This window comes from Colletotrichum acutatum, assembly GCF_030867785.1.
Source record: "Colletotrichum acutatum strain CBS 112980 chromosome Unknown BDZ83scaffold_6, whole genome shotgun sequence".
NCBI classification, from domain to species: domain Eukaryota; kingdom Fungi; phylum Ascomycota; class Sordariomycetes; order Glomerellales; family Glomerellaceae; genus Colletotrichum; species Colletotrichum acutatum.
The window spans coordinates 413,943-438,038 of record NW_026849000.1 but is presented as its reverse complement, the minus strand read 5'-3'; the positions used below and the strand labels follow the sequence as shown (position 1 = coordinate 438,038).

The 24,096-nt window shown below is 51.4% G+C and overlaps 4 protein-coding genes and 1 non-coding gene across 5 annotated transcripts; 3 read left to right on the top strand and 2 right to left on the bottom strand.

Annotated features, from left to right (window-relative positions):
- The first annotated feature begins 472 nt into the window (after positions 1-472).
- Positions 473-1,625, top strand: BDZ83DRAFT_374851 (uncharacterized protein). Its single transcript, XM_060502673.1, has 3 exons — positions 473-921; positions 1,014-1,332; positions 1,405-1,625. The coding sequence occupies exons 1-3, from the start codon at positions 798-800 to the stop codon at positions 1,565-1,567; spliced, it is 606 nt and encodes a 201-aa protein (XP_060370619.1). The 5' UTR covers positions 473-797; the 3' UTR covers positions 1,568-1,625.
- Positions 1,395-3,099, bottom strand: BDZ83DRAFT_374861 (tRNA wybutosine-synthesizing protein). Its single transcript, XM_060502674.1, has one exon. It carries the CDS (start codon positions 2,937-2,939, stop codon positions 1,683-1,685), a length of 1,257 nt encoding a protein of 418 aa, XP_060370618.1. The 5' UTR covers positions 2,940-3,099; the 3' UTR covers positions 1,395-1,682.
- Positions 3,100-3,353: 254 nt separating this feature from the next.
- On the top strand, positions 3,354-3,848 carry BDZ83DRAFT_747341 (RNAse P Rpr2/Rpp21/SNM1 subunit domain-containing protein; the record flags this gene model as incomplete). Its single annotated transcript, XM_060513421.1, has 1 exon — positions 3,354-3,848. The coding sequence occupies one exon, from the start codon at positions 3,354-3,356 to the stop codon at positions 3,846-3,848; it is 495 nt and encodes a 164-aa protein (XP_060370617.1).
- A 395-nt stretch (positions 3,849-4,243) lies between these two features.
- BDZ83DRAFT_715612 (ZPR1 zinc-finger domain-containing protein) lies at positions 4,244-5,746 on the top strand (the record flags this gene model as incomplete). Its single annotated transcript, XM_060511764.1, has 2 exons — positions 4,244-4,372; positions 4,427-5,746. The coding sequence occupies 2 exons, from the start codon at positions 4,244-4,246 to the stop codon at positions 5,744-5,746; spliced, it is 1,449 nt and encodes a 482-aa protein (XP_060370616.1).
- Positions 5,747-8,411: 2,665 nt separating this feature from the next.
- On the bottom strand, positions 8,412-8,506 carry BDZ83DRAFT_t26. Its single transcript has one exon. It is a non-coding gene; the product is annotated as a tRNA-Leu (tRNA).
- Positions 8,507-24,096: the final 15,590 nt, after the last annotated feature.

The window sequence follows — 24,096 nt, the reverse complement described above, 5'->3', positions numbered from 1 at the left end:
AGGGTTGAAGAACTTTTGGCGCAAGACGCGTCGAGGCGCGTAGGAGCTGAATATCAGCCCTCAGACTCTTGGCACGTTGCTGTGTGCGCGGCTGGCTCAATTGGTGTTCGCTACGTTTTTTCTTTGCTTCCTATGCTGGTGGGCAAGGTCGGGATTGGTGTTTCGCGTCGTCGGGTGACAAGCTGGAGAGAAAAAAAGGGTTCGAGAGCTGAGGTGGTGTTGAGAATGGGTTTGTTGCGTCACCGAGGCACCCAAGCTTAATTGGCACGCCGCGACCCCGGGTCTAGAATGTTTAAGCCCAGCGGGCCCCTGTCAATCGCCGATCTGTGCGTCTGCCGCTCCCTAAAGGCTAAGGGACGGAAGTGTGGGAGTGTGTGAGGCTCCGAAGGCAATCCCCTGAATTGGCCATGGCGGAACGCCACCTGTTCCTGTGAATATTCCCATTCCCCCGTTCCTGGTTCTCCATTCCCCATTCCAGTCCACCGTGTTCTCCTTAGCAATCCGACACCGCAAAGTTCCCCCCTTGGCCTAGCTTTTTTTCAGCCTTTTTCTTATTGAACCTTGGTTTAAGTTAGGTACTTAGATACCGTACCCATCGATCTGCCCAAAAGCTTTGTGGCTCTTTGTTCAACTTCATCGGCGCCTAGCTCCCATTGTGTACCTCATTCAAGAGTGTCTGACCTTTTGTCTGCAATTGTTACACGTGTCGTCAACGATCAGCAAACTTGCGACTCCCATCTCAAAAATACGGAAAGCAGCCCCCAATCCGACAAGCACCTCCGGCAATAATACCCACAATGCACACCGTGTACCTCGCTGCTCTGGCACTCGCCAGTCGCGCGCTCGCCCACGGCGGCGGCGACCACAGCCAGAAACCCATAGTCGACGAGAACGCCGATTGGATGACGAAGCACATGGCCGGTATGCAAACATGACAGAATCCCAGAGATATCCGAAAAAAGTAAAGACGCGACTGGGTTGGCTGACTGACATTTCGTTCCGTTTCTCTGTAGAGGAGCACCACATGGAAGGCTGGGACTCGGCCTCCTTCTTCACTCTGCACGACTACAATAGCGACGGCGTCTGGCAAGGCGACGAGATCCTCCGCACATATGGCCTCTTTGACGAAACAAATCACCACGTCTCCGAGGAAAAGCGCTTCGACATCCTCCACGACCTCATGGAGCTGCTCGACACGAACCACGACGGCAACGTCAACCGCTCCGAGTGGGACGCCTTCATCGCCAGCGGCAAGACGCTGCCTGACGTCGGCATGGGTCCGGGACACCACGGCGACGACGAGTACGAGTACGAGATTCACCACTGGGAGAAGTAAGTCATTCGCTGCGGTCCCAACGGATAGATGGGAAGAATGAGGAGCTGACGGGAATTTATCCTATCTAGGTACCATGACGAGAACACTAAGCTCGAAGACCTGACGCATCCCGAAGATATCGAACATTTCAAGAAGCATGAGGCGATGGAGGACGCGCAGGACAGGCAAGAGCAGCTCGACCACATGGCCGTCGTGGAGGAGAATATTCCGCAAAAGTTCCGTCGGTCATAGCCGCTTTAGATCCTCTGGGCCCGGGCCGAGACCGAGTATGACGGGGGTTTGATGGATATATAAGGCAGGACAGGATTATGACGACGTCGACGAGAAAGAGAGATTCATGAAATGATCATGTAACACTACTAGATCTTGTAATATGTACATCAAAGACGCAGTGCCATACATCGGGCGCGTACGTCTTGACTAATTCGACATGCTCGACCGTCGCGGCTCGCCCGCGGCCGTTCGTCGTTTCCGCCCAGCCGTCGTAAAGGCGTTGGATCTGTGCGCGCCGCGCTTCAATCTCGTGGACGCCGACATTTTCGTGGAGATGGAGCCAACAGTCGTTCTCGCACGGCGCGGTGATATCCCACGACGGCCGCCATGTAGGCTCGCTGGTGGGGAGAAGACCGCCGTTGACGTGGAGGATGTCGACTACCGTGCCCAACGCTCGCATGTCTGCTATCCTAAGGCCGGCCTGCTGGTTGTCCTGGAGGAAGATTGTGATTTGCTCGTCGCCTGTGAGGAGTTGTGCCGCTGGTAGCGGTAGGTCTTTTCCTTGGATGACTTTGACTCGCCAGCCGTTGGCCACGGCACCGCGACGGAGTGCTTCGACGCTCCATGGGTTGAGTTCCCAGCAGAGAAGCTTCAGTCCGAGCTTGGCGTAGGAGAAGGTGAAGTAGCCGATGCCTGCGTACATATCTACTGCCCAATAGTTCTTGAGAGCAGATGCTGGTTCTTGATGGCGAGGGAACGTGGTATCTGGGCCGGCTTGACTGTGAAAGTCGAGGAGGCGCGTCTTCTCTTTGATGTTACCCCGGCTGAACATGGTCCATCGCGGAGCCCATGTTTGATGTATGCCGTTCTGCTTAGTTGACACCCAAAAAGCTCCCTCGAAATCTTGGGGCGAGGGGTTGGCGGGGTTATTGGAGGGGCCAAAGTCGCCATGGAGGATCTTGAGCCCGCTTGGTGTTCGCAGGATGTTCTCGCTCTCTTCGACAGCTAGACTCTCCGAGTCTGTGTCTTTCTGTAGAGGAATCCCTTCGTTGACGGCGAGATGCGTCAGGGTGGTTGAGCCGGTCTTGGAAACATCTCTAAGGATTGCCTCCCACAGGCGATGGATCTCATCCTCGCGAATGTCTTGGTGGTTGAGGATGCTTGGCCATGAGCCCTTGTTGAAACTTCCGCTGGGAAGTAACAGCATAGGCTCGTAGACTGTGAACCGTTTAGGTGTGTGCTGGTTGAGGAGAATCTCGAGCTCGTCTTGGCTTTGCCATGGTTGAGTTTGAGAGGGTAGTGAGATGAGCCAGGCTCTGGTGGCTGCGGATATTGGATTTTCAGGCTTGGGTTTTTTACGTCGCGGTTTCTCCCTCCGATCGGTCATCATAGCTATGATTTATGGTTGGAAAATACTAGAAGCGAAGTGTGTAAACCCTTGAACATCGAAGATCGTGTTATCCTTCACTGAGAGCAGAATGCGACCAAAATCTCTTTTCTTGCGACTCTGTTGGTGTACTTTACAGGGGTCACAACGGCTGCCACCTTGAGGACCGCTAGGAGTAAATGCCTTGGGAGTGGGGTGCCGCCAACCAAACAAACCAGAATCAGCGTATAGGTTAGAACTCACTCACTCACTCACTCACTCTGTCTTCACATCGCCACCTTCAATTTCCTTCCAAAGGAAACTCTCGAAAAGCCAAAGAAGAGGATGGACGCATCAACTCTGCCAGCACATTTGAGCTATCTTAATGATGCAGCTCATCTCCTTAGGGCGTCGGCCCCCGAGACCTCAGCGTACCTAATGAGCCATCACAACGAGCTCATGTTCATCAACGACGTAGATCAAAACGACGTTCAACGACAACACGTCTGCGGCGCCTGCGGTCACATCATGGTTCCCGGTCAGGGCACTACGCTCAAGCTCGAGACCGAAAAGGCGCTGAAGAGGAAGAGACGCAGTGTCAAGACTCAAGCATCAAAGACGAAGCTCGAACACCAGCCGCAGTCTGGCACGCGAAAGCTTTTCAGCTGTGGAAAGTGCAGCAGCACCACCAAGATTTCGTTCCCTTCGCCGCCACCGGCCATGAGACGCCGGGCCAAAATTGAGCAACGGTCGGCGGCAAAGACGCAACAAGCCACCGTGGCCGAGGCAGCTAAACCGGCCACGTCCAACTCCAGCAGCAAGAAGCGTGCGAAAAACCGCAAGGCCGGATTGCAGGCTCTTCTGAGCCAAGCCAAGACCTCGTCCTTGGGGGCCAGGAATCTTAGTCTTGCTGACTTTGGACGACTGGGCTGATCAAGGCTCTGTCTAGCATGCGCTTCCTCAAGCTCAAGACCTCCCGGCCTCTTAGCTAAGATACGGCGTCCAGCTCCGCGGTTCTCTATCGGTGGCGGCCATGACAAACCAGCGAGTGGGCGGGCTATCCTCGGGAATATTCTCGAAGGTTTCCTGCCTTGGGAGGAACCTGGGGACCCGCTCAATGACACACATCGGTGCCCGGCCTGCAGGGCCTGCAGCTGCGATTGCCCCTCCAAAAATTTCAAGACCCCGCCATCGCCATCCCACCGAGTCAACCTTGGATCCCCCGCGACTCCGATAACAAAAACCCGACAACGAGGCCACGTCGTTGCGCAATGAAGAGGAAGTACGACAGTTCACAAGAAACACCTACCAACAACAAGTCATTCGCCATGGCCGCCCCCGATTCCAAGACGACGCCCAACGAGTTCTTCGAGGCCATCGGCTCCAAGGTCGATGGCGGCGATGACCAGAAGGTTGTCGAGGAGATTGAGTCTCTCTGCATGAACTGCGGAAAGAATGTGAGCATGCGCCGCCTCCCAACCGTTTGCTTGTCTTACTAACTTAGCGTTTAGGGAAACACCAGACTGCTCCTGACCTCGATTCCCTACTTCCGCGAAATCATCATCATGTCATTTGCCTGCGAAGAGTGCGGCTTCGCCAACAGCGAAGTCCAGCCTGCAGGCTCCATCCAGCCCAAGGGCACACATTACGAACTCCGCCTGACCGCTATGGAGGACTTTGCGCGCCAGGTTGTCAAGTCCGACACGGCGACCGTCAAGTTCATCGAGCTCGACCTCGAGGTGCCCGCCGGCAAGGGTCAGCTTACAAATGTGGAGGGTCTCCTCAGCACAATCATCAACGATCTCGACTTTGGACAGGAAGCGCGCAAGGAGCAGATGCCCGAAGTCTACCCCAAAATTGCCGAGATCATCGAAAAGGGCCGCGCCATGCTCGATGGCAGCTCTTTCCCCTTCCGCGTCACCGTCGACGACCCCGCCGGCAACTCCTTCATCACACCCGATTTGAAGGACGGTGTTGGCAAGTGGGAGAAGCACGAATACCTCCGCAGCGCCGAGCAGAACGAGGCTCTGGGCATCTCCGCCGCACAGGCCGACGAGCTGGCCGCCGCCGCCAACCCGGGCTTGACCGCCGAGGGCGACATCATCCCCAACGAAGTTTATAGTTTCCCCGCCAGCTGTCCGGGTTGCATGCACTCATGCACAACACACATGAAGATGGTTGACATTCCCCACTTCAAGCAGGTCGTCCTCATGTCGACCGTCTGCGACGAGTGCGGCTACCGCTCCAACGACGTTAAGACCGGTGGTGAGATCCCCGAAAAGGGAGAAAAGATCATCATCAAGGTCAATGGCCAGATTGATCTTGCCCGCGATATCCTCAAGTCTGAGACCTGCGCGCTCGAGTGCCCGGAGCTCAACCTATCAGTCAACCCAGGCACTCTCGGCGGTCGCTTCACCACCATCGAGGGTCTCCTGACCCAGGTCCGCGACGACCTCAAGAGCCAGATTTTCCAAGCCGACGGTGGATCCGGTGGCGACTCTCTCGACCCTGCGGAGAAGTCCAAGTGGACCGCCTTCTTTGACGGTCTCGACGAAGCCATCGGCGGCACTCGCGAGTTCACCGTCATTCTCACCGATCCCCTCGCTAGCAGTTTCGTCCAGCCGCTCGTCGACCCTCCCGCGCCTGACCCATCTATCCAGCGCGAGTACTACGATCGTACACACGAAGAGGAGGAGGAGCTTGGACTGAATGACATGAAGGTCGAGGGCTACGAGGAGGAGGCTGCCAAGGAGGCTGAGGAGAGGGAGGCGGCCAAGAAGATGGCTGATCTTGACAAACTTTTGGACGCCAACATGGGCAAGAGCTCATAGGACGTGGTGCACGAGGAGGGGAAACCAGATGAATGGCATGACGTATTTGGATTCTAGTGAAGGGAATGTGGGCGGGTAGGGATTGATAAAAAGAAGTACATGATGATGATACCTATGCATAGACGGGTTATTGAAAAGTTTTTGAAGCCTTGAAAATTTTTGACGCATCCTGTGATTCTTTTCTTGCGTCAATCATCTTGGGTGGGTATCCACGAGGTGCGCTGGCGAATACGTACGGCCGGCAATATCCGATGTCGTCCGATGAAGCATGTCTCTTCGATATGCCTATATATGCGACTGGGAAATAGGGAAGAACTCCATCGATCCGGTGATGGGTAGCTGGAAGTTGTTTGGAAGTTGGTTCATGGACATTATGGGTGCTGATGTATGGTTCCTGCTGAGGGCTACCTGCTCCGACTTGCCCCTACTGCTACAAAATTCATAACACACCTCACCCGTCATCCTGAGAAGAGCCTCGTTTGATACGAGCGGTGTACTCAAAGACTGGAGGGTGATGCAAAGAAGAAAATTGGGGATAGATTGAACCAGAACATGGGTAGACGCGAAGTTTCTTGCATCTCCGACCAGACTGGCGTCGGGATCGCGTCAAGAATTACACCAACAAGAGAAGGGACAAAAGGCCTCTAAGTCATTGCTGCCAGCAAGAGATCGCAGCCATCAATGCATCTATATACTATCGCGCCGGTGTCTGCGCGTATGGATCTGACACTGTGAACCATACCACTGTTGACGTAAATCCAACCGCGTGAATCTTTGATAACAGAGAGCATCAGGTAAGAAATTTCAGTGCCACAATTTTCGGTGCGCGGCAAGTAGGGTCAGATGGTTGCGGAATCATGGGAGAGAAAAAGAAGAGAGAAAAAAAGACGACGGAATTCGACTCGAACCCTTAGCCCCTGTAGGAAAAAAAAAAACAAGCTATCCATGGCATTATGTAGGACCGTGAGCCAACATACGATAGAATCGTACCGCTCGGCCATCGACTACAACGGACGGTGCTTGTTTAGAGCTGTTCCGTCTTGGATGCCTATGTGGGATCGGATGAGAGCCGTCTAGGGCCGTGACAGCCCGAGGAACAAAAGAGAGAGGGTTCATGAGATGAGTATACTCCAATGTGAGTTGTTGAATACTCGGGGAGTATGATGTGAAGACTGAATAATGCAGATGTATTCGCACTTTGGTTTGAGGTGTGCTATACTACCCAAGTCTAAGCTTCAGCACAAGCTCAAGATGGAGCTTGTCCTATACCAATAAGAGTCGTTGGCGTCAGTCTCCATGGATCATGAGGGATAAGGGAACTTGGATTAGAATAGAGACACTGGTGCTAGTATGCTTGATCGGCTTCACTGGCCATCGGGATTGGCCTAGATAGGATTCAGCTTTGCAAGATGTGGTAATTGCAATGGGCATACCTCGTATCATGAGCTCGGAGGAATCGCCTCTGATCATGAAGTTGGCTGGAGAAGGGTGGTCTGTCGCCGGGGCATTGTTAGAGTTCTCTCTCAGCCACAAAGGTTCTGTAATTGAAGGTATCAGTTATCGAGGTCCACTGCTTTGCAGATCCTCGAAGGGCAGGTTCTTCTCGCTATATACATCACTGTGATTACGCCACGACGGCATCCATGTCACACGTTCGCAACCTCGAGCTTCTGAAGCTGATGCTTACTGTTAAAAGTCCGTGGCCATGACTCACAGACGTACACTAGCTTGTTTAATCTTTGAGTTGACGTTCAGTCTACCTCCAAGCATAACAGTTGTTTCCTTCGAAGTATGCAATGGGATTGCCCATATGTCAACACATCTCAAGCCTCTATTTCAATGACTACCACTACAGCTTCCTCTAGCACTGCCTTCGCCCTACCTCTATCGCTATCACTATTACTATAACTAGTCTGTCTAATCGGTTCTATAAATGTATTCTCTAAATAATTTATTTGAAGATGCCCAGCAACATGGAACCTCTTGCAGAGGCACCCTTTGTTTGTGGTGGGATGTTGATGCGGAATTAGGCAGACACCATATGCGAGCGTCTCCGGATGTACCCAGGAACTCGAAGAAGAGCAAAAGAATTGCCTGGAGGCACTGTTGTCTGAGAAGGCTGCGAGCTAATGTAAGCCATCGAGTCGAGAGAGGCTATTGAGGATCACCAAGGTACACCGAGTAAGATTTTCTGTCCTGAGACTGGATTGGCTCTATGGGCAACTTCATTCTTGCAATTACGTGCAATTACACTGACGGTAGCTTTTCCTCGCTGGGAACAAACATGCCGTACCAGCATGCCTACCACGATAGAGACGAAAGCGTTGCCTCTTTAGCTGACAATATTACGACAAAAGCCGCGAAGCAGCGACGGGGCGCGTCTACGAGGAGTCCAGTCTTTCGTCTTCTTGGGCAACTCCAGGTTGCGAACACCTGAAAGAGTTGCTGGCACTTACTGCAGAGTAGATACCTTGATGCATTATAGTAGCCAAGTATGACATGCACTCATCTGCTGGGATTTGCGCGAGCAACAATATGACAGTGACCACTGAGACGATAGACAGTTTCACGTCTCATCCTAACCGACTCGCAGTTGTTGAAATGGCCACATGGCTTTGCTGTCGGGAGTAATATGCTGAGATGTCAAAAAGGCAAAAGAATATTATGATAGAGACGAGATTCGAACTCGCGCGGTTTCCCAACAGAGAGGCTGCTTATGTAAACCTAAATCTGTCGCCTTTACCACTCGGCCACTCTACCTGATCTTATTAGATGATCGTTGTGGTCAGAAACGCGTCTATGTTGGCTAGGGGGCAATTTGTGATGCGGATGGCTGAGTTCGGACGGTGAGGCGGGGATACGCTAGTCCCAATGCGGGTCCGTGCTTATGGGCCAGTAAGAGGTACCAGTTGTTTTGCTTTGGAAATGCATTGTTTTTGCATATCGTTGTTCAACTGGTGTGACAACGCGTGCGCGTTACCACCCACCAAGCAAGTCACCACTCTTGAATAAACAACTGGCTTATGTCTAGCGTGGAAGAAGACGTATCGACAGTGAGAAGAGTCATTCTAGTTCCCTACAAGCTGGAGAGATGTGATCTTGTTGTGGCGGATGTGTTATGCATGCATAGATTATGCCAGCCACGTTCAGCCACATCCTACCAAGAGTAGTTCCCTTCTGGCAACATCTTTAGCTGCACCAACAGCTTACAGCACAATTCATACCTACCTTAGTTGACCAGCTGCTCTGGCCACATTTGCGATTCCATTACATCAGCGAGCTTTCTAGTACCTTGAGAAGTTTGAGTACTCCAGAACTCCGTTAGGTTTCACACAAGGTTATCGGAATCTTTTTCAGCTTATTACTTCTCCGCAATAATGAGGTGTTATCACTCGGCGCGATCCTCTAGCTGAAGAAACCCCAGATCTGAGTGTTAACGGCCGAGCCCGAGATCCGGCGCTTCCCCGGGTAGCCTGGTCTAGCATCGCACACACGCCTGCAGCAAGACTTGTGTTCATGTCGTGAGCATTCTTCAAGTCAAAAACATCCATGGCACCTCATGATAGCATCACATTGCGATTACACTTCTGCACTCCTTGCTAGCATGACAAACTCCGGGCCGGTTGTTCCCAATGTGGCGCGGAGCCGTGGTACTCGGCCCCGAGTGGGGCCATGATGGATTGGCCAATCATACCAGAGTACGTCGGTGAAAGCGGGACAGCGGCCGATAGCCCACCGGTCTCGTCCGCTTCACGGATGCGCAAGTCAATTGTTCCCACGGCATTGGGTTCTGGAGTCATCGAGGACATTCAGATTCCCTTAGACCTAAATTAAATATTATTTGATCGCTTGTGTACATCTCAAGCTGACGTGCCTTAACAGGCGGCGCTTGTTTACACGGGATATCCATTTGACTGACTTGCATTGTGACTGGTTTGACACTGTCTGCCTTACCCCAAGGGCGTCATAATCGCTTCAGTTGAAAGCGCATCACCTCTCTCCGCAAAAAGTAGCCAAGCAATAAGACTACGCCTTGTCATCAGCCTCGTCCACTCTAGTATCTTAATTATCCCCGCGCATCATAGACACTTTCGTCCACAGGAAACGGCTCAAACCATTTTCAGTGACCTTGCCGTTGCTCGACCCCACATCCTTGTCTGCGGCCAGTCGTGGGCGCTGCTTCTCTAATCCCTGGTCACGCATGACCGGGGCATTTTTTCATCTTGTCTCATCGGGTTTGGCTAAATTGCCGCTGTTCGAGCTTGTCCTTAGATCGTCTTGCCTCATCGTGACCATCCTTTCTTGCTTTGTCTCCAACGATCTTGTTATTTCGGCCATTAACGACTCTGATCCGATTAGGCCAATGAACAGGGGCTCCAAGAGGGCGGCATCTGTGTCCATGATAACTTCTGCACTAAGAGTCGGACTAGGGATTCTCTTTGCGTTAGATAATAATAGTTTCAGTAACAGTGGTTATTTTGCCCTAGATGTATTTTAGGAAAGGAGATCAGCAGCCGCGACTACTTATATAATACCTTACTTATCTATACTATACTTACTATCCCTCTTATACTTATTGTCCTTACTATCCCTCCTGTCCCTCCTGTTCTTATTATTCTTGCTATTCCTACTATCCCTGCTGTCCCTGCTGTTTTATTGTCCTTTTTTAGCTTTGTTATTGTTTTTGTCTTTGTTGCTCCGGGCTTTTATTTGTGTATATAGGGAGGTATAATAGACTGACGATTGGTAGCTTTAGTAATGAGGCCAAGGGTATAAAGGATAAGTTTGTTGAAGGTTATATGTATAGATATATAAGAACTAAACGCGGAGCTCAACATTAATAGAGTGATGGCGAAAGTAGTGTCACTGTAGATTCATGACTGATAGGGATTTGCGGAGGCTGACTTCGGCGACCCGAGTTGAGTTTTTGATTTCCAAGAATGTGTATGGCATTGAGTTCGTCACCACTATCACTTGGTCAAAGGGCCTTTCAGCACCAGGAAATGGAATCGACCTGATTCAACAATTTCAGCCCAGCCTCATGCATCGCATAGAGCGCATTCCCTTTCACCCTCGCTCGCAGACTCAGCACGGTGTCGAGGGCGAAGGCACCAAGGCTTGTACTGCGACTACGATGTATACCTGCTTGTTTCCCGTCCTCGAACGACTTAGGGAAGTAGACCCTGACGAGAACCGAGAGACTCTGGGAAACACATGAAAGAGCTCGAAGTGTCGACAGCGATGCACTAACATGAACGGTGGAGAGACTAGAGGCATCAACATCTCTTCATTCACTGACATTATTCGCATACTGGCGGATGTCCATGGTTCAACGTTGAAGGCCTTCTTCACTACGCAACGTATCATCAAGCCGAACTCGCCGCCCTCCCATCATAGCGAGAAGGAAAGGACATTGGTGTCACCTTGCATCGCAAACCCTTTCCCTCTTTACCAAAAGAAATCACCCGTTGCCCTCGTCTATGATACTACTACGGTTCTGCTATGAGTAAGAAGAGAAGCTATGCCCAGGACAGTCGTCATTTTTCTCAAACTTGTAAGGATAACGGGCCAGGACTGTAGTCCTGATGCACCGGCCGCACCACTAAAGTCCGCCGCCCTCATGATGTCGTCTCATCCGATTTCTCGAGAGACCTGTTCCACATCCGTGTTCTTCTGATCCGCGCACCAAATCACCCAGTGTTTCATTAATGAGTTTGCTATTTTCATCTTGTACGACTGGAAGACGTTTTGCTGGCGCTGTCAATAGCGCCGGGCGATGGCCTGGCTGCCAGACGCCTCTATCCACAGTTGCTTACCCAGGATGGCGTGGTGAACACTGGTCAGCATAATACCTACCCGGGAGGGGGGGTGCGCACGACAGAGGTCCGTTGGGCTGCTCCTTAGGGGGGTAATGCCCCTAGGGGGTCAGTCTGCTGGCTGCACAAACTCTGGTGTTGAGCGTGGTTAGTACGTATACCAAAGTGCCCTTTTTTCCCTCTTCGATTTTTATTAATAATGCTATAGATTACTTAAGCCTTAAGATCTCTGCTGGACTTGCTCCTCTATTCAAGGAAGGCTGCTCTGCTAACATAGTAGACCAAAATCTAAGAGGAAGGGGCGCACTTGCTATCAACTTAACATACACACTGCAGTATGAACAAGGGAAGGCATCTACCGGGGGGGCCATTATTTATTTAAACAACATACACGCTACAGATTGAACGCACCTCTGCTGGGCACCCTCCCATTCCCCCTTAGGTACCCTGACGCCTGCCTCGACTTCCGATAATGTGTTTGCCGCAATCAGGCAATCGAGTGCTCGGAGCACCTTTGATACAATCGCAATCCTCGCGCCTGGAGTTTCTTCGAGAATGATCCGGATGGCCTGAAGGATCGCTTGAATCCCAGGCCCCTCGAGGAGTTGCTCAGGCTTGAGATTGCCCGACTTCTACTTCTGACCACTTGCTGCAGACACTCGGAGACCATTTACCTCCCTCAGTTTAGAGTAGACGACGACATCTTCGTCGTCATTCATATCGCCAACTTTATGGTCCTAATTTTCGTCATCGTCATCTGAGGCGTCTTGGTTCCGACAACAGTATCGCAGTAATTGCTCCTGAGAAAATTTCTTGTAGGAAATGCCGTTCTGGCGACACCACTACTTCAGGGCGACTGTATCTACCGCTGAGACTTGTTGAAGAAGTAGTGTCGATTAGAAGGATGAGACGCAGGCTTGAGCAGCGATTCCCAGCACCGCTAAGTGGCGTACTTGCGCGGCGCTCATTGACCTCTTTCTGAAAATGGAGATCCCTAAAACTTATCCTTCAATACCGTGATTTCAATTTTGCAATCCTAAGACGTGGTCGATGTTGCCCGGCATATCGAGGACGGTGGCTGCTCGCCTGATGACGAACGCATCATCAAATGTCCAAAGACGTTATCCCACAAGCTGAGTCGGAGGTTCACGCTGTTCGGTGCGCCAAAAACCCCAAAGAAGTATCTGTGAATGAAAATCTTGCGCTGGAAGAGCAGAACCAGAGGGCTTTGCTGGCGTCGACGTTCTACTCCGGGACTGTGCAGACTTGACGTCGAGCGTTCATATGACCTTGTAGACAAGTTCGCGTGTGAGGTTATTCATATAGTGAGTGGACTTCACCTCCTAGAACAGCAACGATTCTAAGGCCTAAGAGTTCTCAGGATGCTCGGAATAGGAAGTAGTCTCCTTATCACGCTCCGTCGAGATCCGAATCGAATCCTGGACTGAAACGAGATAGAGGAGCGTGACCTCCAGTTCTGTAGCGAACTGACTTCCTTCATATCTCCTAAGACGTATTGGTAAAGGATTAGAACGTAAAAAAATTGCTCCTGAATGAATTCTGCCGAAGTTCGTGTTCTTGACTGCAAGGACGAGGGTCCGAGGCTTGTGTCCCGATTCAAGTCTAGCAGAGGGTCTGCTGGCGGAAACGGTTGTAGATCATACTCTTTCTAAATGATTATTCCGCTCGTAATTCCACGCAGCAATGATTTATTTTTGTGCTACTTTGTAATACTGTTCCTTCCTTGAGACGCACCTTCGGCTCCGATGCTGTGATGGCCAGCAGCGACTTGTTAAGGCTCATTTCGTCTGCAAGAATGGCTACAGGTAGCGGTGCCTTCGCAATTGCTCGAATGCTTAGAAGAACGGCGGCCTTGCAATAGCCTTTGAGGCGAGTACGCGGCTTGGAAAACTGGCTGAGATTGTCGCATGGGGGTCATTTATGGACCTTTGTCTCTGAGACTTGTGTTAGCTGAGTTGCAATCTGTCCACCCAGCGAAGTCGACTGGCTCTGAATCACATCGCCGCCTGTTCGTCCCTCCTTCGCTGACTCAAGCCTGTGAGGAGTTGTTCAGTACTGGTGGACAGGGAAAACCCTACCTGGCGATTGCCCCTTGACGCCTGTATAGGAGTTTTTACTCGGTCAAGTCGATTACACGAACGGATGAGACCGTCCTACATCTCCGCCAATGGCTCTCCCATGCCTCTCCAGTCCTCCAAATGCAACGTTATTATCCCTCTCGACATAGGCTCGAAGGGTACAACTCTGACTAAGTTGATAGTGAGGAAACTCGTTTCAACAACCGACGGCTCTTGACATCCACACCATGCTTCTTCAACAGAGCGAGGTTCTGCTCAGTGGCTTACTAAGAACCGAACGATTGGTATTCGATATATCCGATTTGGTGGGTAAAAAATTCCAGTAAGGGAGTCAAGCGAATGTGTGCAAGACAGACAGAGAGAGCAAGAGAGAGGGAGGAAGGCGACGAGGCACTCAGTCACTTACTTGAGTACCCATTCTACTCATGCTCCCTTGAAAGTCAAGGCACTTGACGTTCTCGTTCCTTTTAATTTGCCCTAGACTTGATTGTACTCCCAGGATGGCTGTCCCTGGCGTGAAGCCCTTTCCTCATAAGAAAGATGGCTGGTAGATAGCAGGTTCCACCACAAGACGAAGATATGGCTCTTCCCATCTACTATCAAGCGACAAGTCTATAGTCTTTGATGACCTGTATGACAGCCGTGTTCTTTTATTTCCACCCAGATACTCGGCCAATGGAAAGCAGCCGCTTCTCACCAAGCGACCGACAACCTGACGACCCAGTTGCCAGTCGAGATGAGTAAACAGAATCAAGACTACTTTCGTTTTCAACACACAGCTCACCCAGTTGCCTTTGAGTCGTTCGCATTATTCAATGAATTTCCTTGTGGTTTGATCTCTCCCCAATCCAAGGCAATTGTACATCTCTGAGTGAGTGTGAGAACAGCGTAACTTATTCCTGGTCAAATATCTCAGTGCAATGGACATCCTTCCCGCTACCAACTAATGTAGCCCACGATTCACTACTCCTCCTCGTTTATCCCAAGGGAAGGCTTCAGGGGCCCTTAATGAAACATTTTGTCTATTTACTACGCCTAATGGGAGCGTATTAGGAGTAGCCACAGCGGGAGTTGACGCATCTTGTTCCACCTCTACACACCACTCTTTCACATACGACCATACCCATTGGAAAATTCGGGATCCCGTCCGCTCTCCCATAGACAAGCCAATGAGGGCCGGATTAGTAGTTGGGTCGGTGACGACCAGCGAATACCTGGTGTTGTATGTTCTTTTTGAGGTTTTGTTGAACTTTTTTCTCGTGATGTGCGGCCCCATGGAGCGGATGGTGGGTGACGATGATAGTGGCCTATTTGGCTTTTACGTGGGGCACGAGTTCTCTGAATGATATCCTAACGTCAATGAATATATTCTTTTCCTTTTAATCATGTCTATACTGTCTTATTTTGCGTCTGTAGGTTGACTTTGTGTCGCGCGAAGGCTTCGGTTTGGAAAACTGATGTTTGCGCAGTAGTCACCCCGGATATTTCTAGTCACGTATCTGCTAACTTTGAATTAACATTTGCGAAATTGTACCTAACTATCGGTGAACTTGACTGCACTGTCCTAAAAGATGGACGGCTACGAAAGGCAACAATACTTCAGGGATTGACTTGTTAACAGCATCAAGTATTGATTAGTTGCAGTTTTGACAGTCACTTCTCTGTTACTATGCGCCATTTCCATGAAGTAGTTATTCTTACCATCACTTCATAGCCTTCTGGGTCACCTGATCTGCCTGTGAGCTCCATTGACTTGCGGATGGGCGTTTTCCCTCCACTTCCTGCCATGACACGCGGAACGCCCTTTCCATTCTCGCGACCCTCCTGGAAACCGGTCTAGCAAGTTGGAGGGCAAGAGTAACCACGTGATAGGAACTGGCTGCCGGTGTCTACATCTACGTCGTATTGGAGCAGGCACAGACGAAACTGTGGCTTGCCTCATGAACAGTAGCTGCCGTCCTCCCCGTACCATTCTCTGCTGCTTCTTTCTTGACATCATCTAACATCACCGACCATAACATCACCACTATCTGTACCAAGTCTTGCTTATCTCGACAGGAAAAGCATCCCCAACGAGCCAAACCAGTTTCAGCCTGAGGCCGACGGAAGACTCGCCGAATCACCCAGAACAGGTTTGGCTTCAACTTCCAGCATGCTGTCAACGAACCATGGCAGCCAGCCGTTGGGGTCAAGTAGCGGTACAATTCGTTACTTCGTTCTCACTAAACCAAAGGAATTGCAAAGTCTGTTTTGCTTTTTTGCCAACAGCTCTTCTCGTGTCCAGAAGCGACAAGTGACAGGTCAGCAGACATGAAGAGACATGATTGAGACAAATCAACTAATATCAAGCGGCTTCAAAGGTCTGGCCCGGGGCCAAAAAAGCAAACATTGGACAAGCAAACACCAACGCCAGATCACCGCTGCCGTGGCACAGTATCGATCTAGAAGATACATACAGGCATATTTCTTTTTCTACAAGCAACCACCATCTGAACGAGCAACGGTCCCCGGCCTGTCAGATTCCCATGGTACGATTATGTGGCTCCGGACGGTTGGCAACGGTTTTCGTCAGTTTGACAACACCTTGTTCTGACCGGTCCGGGAACTTCCCCGTGGTGACCCGAGGCAGCATTGGTGATAACGTCGGGATGGCTGCTGGGCTGCGACCGGACTGCTACCGGAATCACACCTCCCTGCATCCAGAAATCCGACAGCTCGTCTTCCAATGGTACAAGTAGTTGGCACCGAGTAGGTGCGGTTGATCTACTAGCCTATGTGACCGGGGTTGTTGACAAGCAAACACACCTATCATGGGCACTCGTCTTTCATCACATGGAAGAGGTTCTTTTCCCCCTCCATATCTAGTCCACAAGTCGCATATTGGAACTGCAATCGACTCTGTTCCGCCTCCACCGGTACCAGTTTTGCTTCCGCACTGCAAGATTGGCTCGATCGCCACCAAAGATGAGCCCTTGTGGACGGCAATCTGCAGCCATGGTACTGAACCGATCGAAATCAACATCCGACAGACACCTCGCGTACTTCATACTGGGCAGCCAATCGACAGATCCCCAGCTGATGGTTTTGCTTTTTCTGAGCACAAAGTGGCAAGGATGTCTGGAAGCGAACAGGCTAATGTGTTCCAGATATTTGGTCAGATATCAATTCTCTATCCTCACTCATCAAAGGAATGAAGTGCACCCGACAAATGAGATTTGAGAGACAACAACTCTCGACCCTTTTAGTCACATTTTAGATGGGTTGTCGCAGTCTCCAATTTGTTCACCCTGCAACCCAAGTAAAACATACCCACGCAACACTGCACTCGACCGAAAAGGCACGCGGGGCGTATGACGACTCTGAAGGGGACGTTCACTTTTTCTGCAAGATCCTGCAGGACGATCTGTTTCCTTTGCATCTGCAATGCATGATGGGAGTGTCGCCGTCATGATCTTGCTTCTTTCTGCAAGGAGTGGACTTCGATTATATGGTCTCACCAAGCACGATTAGCCAGGGTAAGACGAGAAACAACTCAGGGAAGCCCCAACGTACGTCACGGGTGCCGCAAGGCCTGGCCTACGAAATCGTGCTCTCCTCCACAAGTCTGGACCAGAGCCATCTAGAAACGCTTGAAAAGCAATATCTCATCACGGCATGGTGGACCCCGTCGTATCTTTGGAGAGATGGTGGCCGACTTACATGTATCGACTTGCGAGACCAACCGGTCTCTGTTCATGGTCATCGCACGATGTAGCACGCAGATCCATTCACAGACGAGACGCTCACGCGAATGTCTTGCCAGATTGGGGGTTTCCTGCTAGGGAGAATGGACAAGCAAAGACAGAGTCAAGATCTTCATCAATTTGCTTCTGCGGGCTCTTTCCCACAATACCAAGAGGGCGTTCCCCGCCCCCAGCTACGTTGTTCAGCATTCACATGGCCTTCATTGACCCATTCAGCGGGTTCGGCAATGGTGGTCACCGGACTCCCCTCTGATGATGATCGGCATGCTCCGGCTCGGCAACACGGCGTGAGGTCGGTCTTGGCTGGATCCGCCGGCCGAATCACCCGGGTGCCCACCGTGGAACAGTTCTGTCCAATGCTGGATATCACACTACTCCTCGGATCCATGTCAGTCCATTGGGCTATGTTCTTCGGATCTTAGAACATCAGTCATTTGGTCTAGTCTTCGGTGGGCTCGGGCGATCGGAAACCTACACAGCAAACCCCCGCTTCTGCAACTTGGGATGAAGCTGTCTCACGGTGCATCTCATACCCGAGTTGTTGCATTAGGCAGTGTCAGCCTTGCCCGAGAAATCATCGGCTTAAACTCGATGACAGACCCCTCAAACAACTTTTGTAATGACCAACAAGCTTCTCATGCGCTTTCCCCTGGACCAATCTACCTCCAGAACCGGCCCCTAAGGAGTTCGCCAAGCGTCACAGCACAAGCGTCACAGTTCGTTGGCCTTAGTCTCAATGTGGAAGTGAGCTGAGCTCTTCAGATCTGGCACCGGAAAGTAAACCGCCACCAAAATGCTTCCCATAGGTGTGTTTGACCTGAGACGGACCCGTCCGAAACGGCTAGCGACTTTCAGAGGCTGCCCCACGACTATTTTGTCATCGTTTCCTATCTTACCAACTCGTCCGGAGCTTAGCTCGTGAAAGTCTCGACTCAGTTCCAAATCTGACGAAGTCCATCACCTAGACCAGCTTAGTGCACTGTGCGCATAATTGCAATTGATCATGATGGGCGGCGTTAGAGATGACGCAGCCACGCCGGACTTCACCCTAACAGATTAGCTCTTCCAGTCATATTTGCAGCTGCGGCAATGTGCTTGATTGACATTCACCACAAGCTCCGATCTGGTCATGGAACCCCTGACGCAGTCATTCGAAACCAGGCAATGGGAATTTGGTACAGCATTCATGTCCGCGTCGAGCCCGAGTATGCCGGACTCAGTTGAAAGCTGTCTAAAAGTTCGGCCGAGTCTCTTCATGTGAGCAATGAAGCAATCGGAAGGCATATCCATGGAATACGCATGGCAATATGGTGCGGCTGGCCTCCACTTCATGGCCAAGCCTGGCGAGGATATTGGCTCGGGTGATAGCCTCCACGAGGAGACCCCAGGGCGCCGTCGTCGGAGTGCCCTTTCAGCAGGGCCTCCCTGAGCCTCTCACGATGAGCAAAGTCGGCTTGTTACGTTATGGAACCTCACTGGTCTAGGTACAAGCAGTTCGCAGAATGGATGTACGGGTACATGGCGAGTCTGGCCAAGTGTAGCTTCTCGTTATGGTTACGATGACCCGGCTCGGCCGGTGGCTGAGATACTCATCTACTGCAACACCCGTGAGCATAGACCCGAAAAAGGCCCCCCAGCGTCCAGGTTGTTGAGCCCCTCATGGCGACGAAAGTCATCACGAGGTAACAATTAGTGTATGGGGCATCACGGTGGACATTCGTCCTTGTAAGCAGGGCATTTGATAGCAACCGATGCCACTAGAAGATCTGCTCTTAGCATGTCGATCATCTACCGCCCAGCGAGGCTTCATCGCCACATACCATAGAAACGACCTGTGACACTTGAGATTGCGTCAAATCCCGGTTTATCACAGGTAAGTACAAGTAGGGGCGTTGAGGGTGAGGTGATTCGTTGTCTGCCTGACACGTGAAATTATTGTGCAAGGGCATAACGGATAGAATGGAGTGCTGATCTCGACAACAAACATCATTTGAACTGGTTAGAATGAGACACCGGATCAAGGCACAAATCAGAGCTGCAGGTACAGGATATTGCAGAGAAGGGATTGCCTGTCTCCAGCCGGTCAACTCAAAGGCGCCTAGGCCTTTGCCGGCCGGAGAAAACCTAGGCTTTCCCAGCCCTTATTGGGGGCGAGGATCCCTTGAGTCAGCAACCTTGTTAGAGGCCTGGGAACCCGCAGGGAGATTGCTTGCTGAAGATTCTCATAGTGGTTTCGGGCCACTCTGCGACTCGTGTGTTCGACACCGGAAGACAATGATTTGCAACCACTTGGGGGAAGTCTAAGACTCAACCTGAAGCGGTTTTTCTATGCATCAACTCGCCGTCATTTTGGCCAGCAACCGATCATCAGCAGACGTCTAGCTTCGGAGAGAGAATCGCCATATCCGGTGGACTGCGCCGAAGCGAGACTATTATGGCGTAAATTGCCTTGATCGTGATGCCATTCGGCACTCAGAGTTCGCCCTCACATGAAAGCCGCCCGCGGCTGCGCAGAGTTGCATTATGGCAGGCTGCCTGACACGACATTTTGACCAACCGAAGCAACACACCATACCATTGGAGTGCGTTAGACACTGAGCCCTTGACACCGGGAAGCCTTCCGGACACGTGGGATCTTGTGGGGTGTGCCCTCCTTCACCTCCAAAGTAACGTCAGGACGGTGGGTGGCCAGGGCAAGCCTACCAACCTCCTTGTCTCCCTTCTTCCCCACTCCCCCCTCCTCCAACCTGAGGATACAGACAACAAGTTCTACGGAAAGATACTCCAATAAGTCTAGCCAGCTGTGCTAGCATGAGTTCGACAAAGGAGCCGTTCTCCAAACTCTGAGACATTGACGGATAGCCCAAGAATCCACTGCGGAATTATCACAAGCTCTTCATAGTCCTGAGTCGGTGAAGGACAACCTTCTCACTACCCCGGGAGGCCGGGGATGCGGTGCGGGGCTTGCAGGATGAGGCGTCACTGAGACTATGCTCCCAGATTCACATACGGAGACTCACCACTGCAATGTCACAAGACCCTACCTGGCCGATTATCTTCGGATATGCAAGACAACGAGAAACCTAGTTGTTGGCCATCCAGAAGTTGCTATTTTGGCTCCGCAGGATCCCCCTTGGATGACCTGGGATGTTTGCTGAAGCTCCTTGTCTGCAGTACCTGGCAAGTCGACAAGGGGGTGTCAACGAAACACGCTTTCAACAATCTAGCACATGCACGAGGCTCAAAACAGACAGCTACCCAGGTCAACTCTGAATACCGAGACAACTTGTCGCCAGAAGCGCCCTGCGTATGACTTCCCCTTGGTGATGCAAATTGCACAACGGGCCTTAAGTCCACAGGAATTTCACTAATTGCGACTGACTGCCGCTAAATGACTCGAAGATGGTGACCTAACAGCGCCGCAGTAATGCCAGGAAGGAGTTAGCGGTCAGTCAGTAAGCAGCCAACGGCAATCGTTATACACCGCTGGAGGGGATGGGAATCTCCTTGCTTCCGTTTCGACTAGACTTTATTTTGGGGGGATTGAGCTAATCACGATAGTTAGCAAAGCTAACCTTGGAGTGAACTATTGCTACCTATGCGATGCAAACCTGACAGCTGCTTCACCGGGTTCTAGCTAAGACAGACATCTTCGCACCGGTTTCAGGCAACGGCGAAGAAGATGTTGGCAGCGTAAGGCTGTGGAAATTGCGTTGGACAGCCGATTTGAAAGCCGCGCAAGGAAGGGCGGTGTTGTCCCCGAACTACCAATCCTAGAGTAACCCTCCGAAAAGTCATTCCAACATATTGACAAAGGTTGCGAGAGGAGGCAAAAGAGGCTGTGAGTTTCGCCTTCCGCATGAATATCCAATACTTTCCTGAGAGGGTTCGGAAGATTTCTTGGTTAGACTCGGGCGTTGCATGGATTGAGCTTGCGGCATAAACGCTAACTGTGACGACCTTTTTCGGAGCTTATTTTGGCCGGTTGTGGGCGAGACATGGATGAGATCTGCAACAAAATGCTCGTCAGATTCACAACGTCCACTATCTCGACCTCGGGTACGTAGCCAAAGCATTTGCCTTCTAGCTCAAGTAGTTGAGGCGCCTGTAACGATGTCTTTGGCAGCCCTAGGGAAACGACCTTTACTTTGGAAAACCATATGAAGGACTTTGAGCTGAGACACGCAGTACCCACGGACGAAGGGTAGTGTCTAACACACTCCCTGCGACGCACAGTCTTTCGGCGAACAGACGTGGTGCGATGGTAGGCGCTATCTACGCCCATTCGCCCAGGAGCTGAGAATACCAACGGGTTAACCTGTGGCCGTTCTCCCTCTTTGCTCGGTGGCTAACAACTGCAAGCTATGGGACGAATCCAAGAAACAGTGTTAGTGAGATGAAGAGGGAGAGAGAGAGAGAGAGAGGGATTACCCGTCATCAGTCTACCAGCGTCGCGTCCGAGCCATCCGGTTTCGTAGGGAAACGGAAAGAGGGGGAATGACAAGACGAACTTGAGGCCGAATACGCCTGGGTGGCTAGATCGTTGTCTTCCCCCGCATGGCTTGCGAGCGTTCCTGGCACTCTCTCGTGCCAACTGCGCCTCTCGAGAAACCTAGCTCGCACGGGCGCTTCATGTCACGGGAACAGAAGGGAGAGACATGCCTCCGGCAGATACGATATCCTTACCACTGATCAGTGTCGGTCAGTTGAGCCTATTTCAGGTTTCCACAGGTTGCTGTGGGGGTCCAGGGTCTTCGAGCGTTGCAGAAGGGGGCATATTCGTCGAGGCCGGCAAAGATACCTTGTCTTCAGGTAGTCTTGGGAGATGATAGACGAAGCTATGGGGGAAGCCTGCAGCAATGATTAGGAAAAGCTTGGCCCTATGTCGGTCCGGCTCCTGTCAGCACACTTACGTTTTTGCCTAGCCCAAGTGCTAGTAACGACTTTTGGCTCGGGGGAGCCAAAACCTCACCCCATTATCAAATTCATCCCTATCACCGGAGATCGGCACCGGTGCTTGCTGCCTTGACTGTCTCGACGGAGCCAAGTTGCGGTTTTGCCAAACGAACCATGACCGAGCGGTCTGCACCTACCGGACGAATTCGTGCAGCGGCATTAGTCGGACGAGCTAACGCGAGCTCTAGTGACCCTCACGCAAACCCGACGGCGGCCCCCTTTGGCGTCTAGCCTTGCGCACTACTCGGGAGACCTCATAGGACGTATCCAAAATATTCCCAAAAGGCCTAGCGAAACCTGCCTAATCGACACTAAGAGAATAAGCAAGGAGAATAGCAAGGGGTACAGAGAGAAAAAAGGTTTAAAAATGGAGAAGGAAAGCAATCACTTTGCGATACGTACCCATAACCTACCAGCATATCGACCGACGCTAATCATGGAAGATCACGGCACGAAGAGGGCGTATCTGTAGCTGGATGAACAAGCACAGACAATGACGGCTGGTGAAACCAGCCTGCCTCGTGTTGCCAGTTGTCGTTGTTGTTTTTTTCCAGCTCTCATCTTGTTCGCAAGCAGCAAAACAAAGAGGCAGCATGATTAGGATCATCCATGACCAGCTGTAAACCGGGGTCCTGACTTGGTTGAGTATGCAAGTCCAGCCTCCCCGTACCGAAAGGTGAGAGGGAGGAGTAGTAGGAGTCGCAGGCCTTGACGCTCACACATCGGATGTTTGGAGAGAGGAACGGCGGGCCCAGAACACCAGGAAGAAAAGAAAAAGACTACTGACAAGATTTGAGTTATCAGTAGTATTACTGCGCCTCGCGGGTTTTGCGGAGTCAGCTTCGACAATAGCTTCGGATGAGGGAGGCGACAACTTGAGTCGTGCAGCGACAATCGCCGCTCCGCCGGTTCTTCCGGCAGGCGGAGCTGGGCAGAAGTTGGGGAGATTTGCAACGTCGCGCGGCTCCGGTGACGTTGAAAATGGCCACGCTCATGATTCAAGAAGGCAACTTTCTCAAGTCGAAAAAATTGCCTCTTGTGGTCTTTGCCATTGATGGCAACATCGCCGTTAGTCACGATTCCCACCCCGGCCCCTTTTTTTGTTTTAGCTGTCGATTATCTCCATCTTCATCTCCATGGCCCGCGGCCCCCATCCATCCAATCCATCTCCGTCGGTCGAGCTAGACGTTGCGGTCGGCCGATATGCATCCACGTTTTCCCACGTTTTCCTCCTTTCCCTTCTGAGATATCTCAGCCCGTCCGCTCCGTACGGAGCCACGGAGCTTTCCTTTATAATCTCCACCGTCTGAGCGTTCTGGTCACGCCGTTCCTCCCGTAGCTTCGCTATTGTGGCTTTCTGATAGGAGACATGGTATACATAATAGCTGCTGAGAAAGGGGGGCGTCGTGTTAGTCTTGTGTGTGTGTGTGGTCCAATCCGGCGCGAGAGCGCCCGCCACGCGCGCTTTCTCTCCTACGCACAGGTGCAAAAATAAGGGGAAATGGTAAAGCCTAGAGGAGGAACCACTTGGTGTCGTCTCACGATCTTCTGCCGCCGGCAAGACCCTGCCAGAATTTCCCAGAAAATAGAACCATCCAGGTTGAAGGGTACAAAATATACTTTTTGTGTCAATCTTTTTCTCGTGATGTTGTACCGCGGGTGCTACGGAGTACTGGTAAGGATTACGGCACTTCTGGTAGAATTATTCGGGGTATTTCGTCATAATCCTAGCAGGA

What these genes read in the sequence shown, in the direction of transcription:
- BDZ83DRAFT_374851 (XM_060502673.1), top strand. Translation starts at nt 798, where the DNA reads ATGCACACCGTGTACCTCGCTGCTCTGGCACTCGCCAGTCGCGCGCTC. An exon ending in GATGACGAAGCACATGGCCG is followed by an intron (nt 922 to 1,013) that starts GTATGCAAACAT and finishes GTTTCTCTGTAG; the next exon opens with AGGAGCACCACATGGAAGGC. An exon ending in GAGATTCACCACTGGGAGAA is followed by an intron (nt 1,333 to 1,404) that starts GTAAGTCATTCG and finishes TATCCTATCTAG; the next exon opens with GTACCATGACGAGAACACTA.
- BDZ83DRAFT_374861 (XM_060502674.1), bottom strand. Translation starts at nt 2,939, where the DNA reads ATGATGACCGATCGGAGGGAGAAACCGCGACGTAAAAAACCCAAGCCT.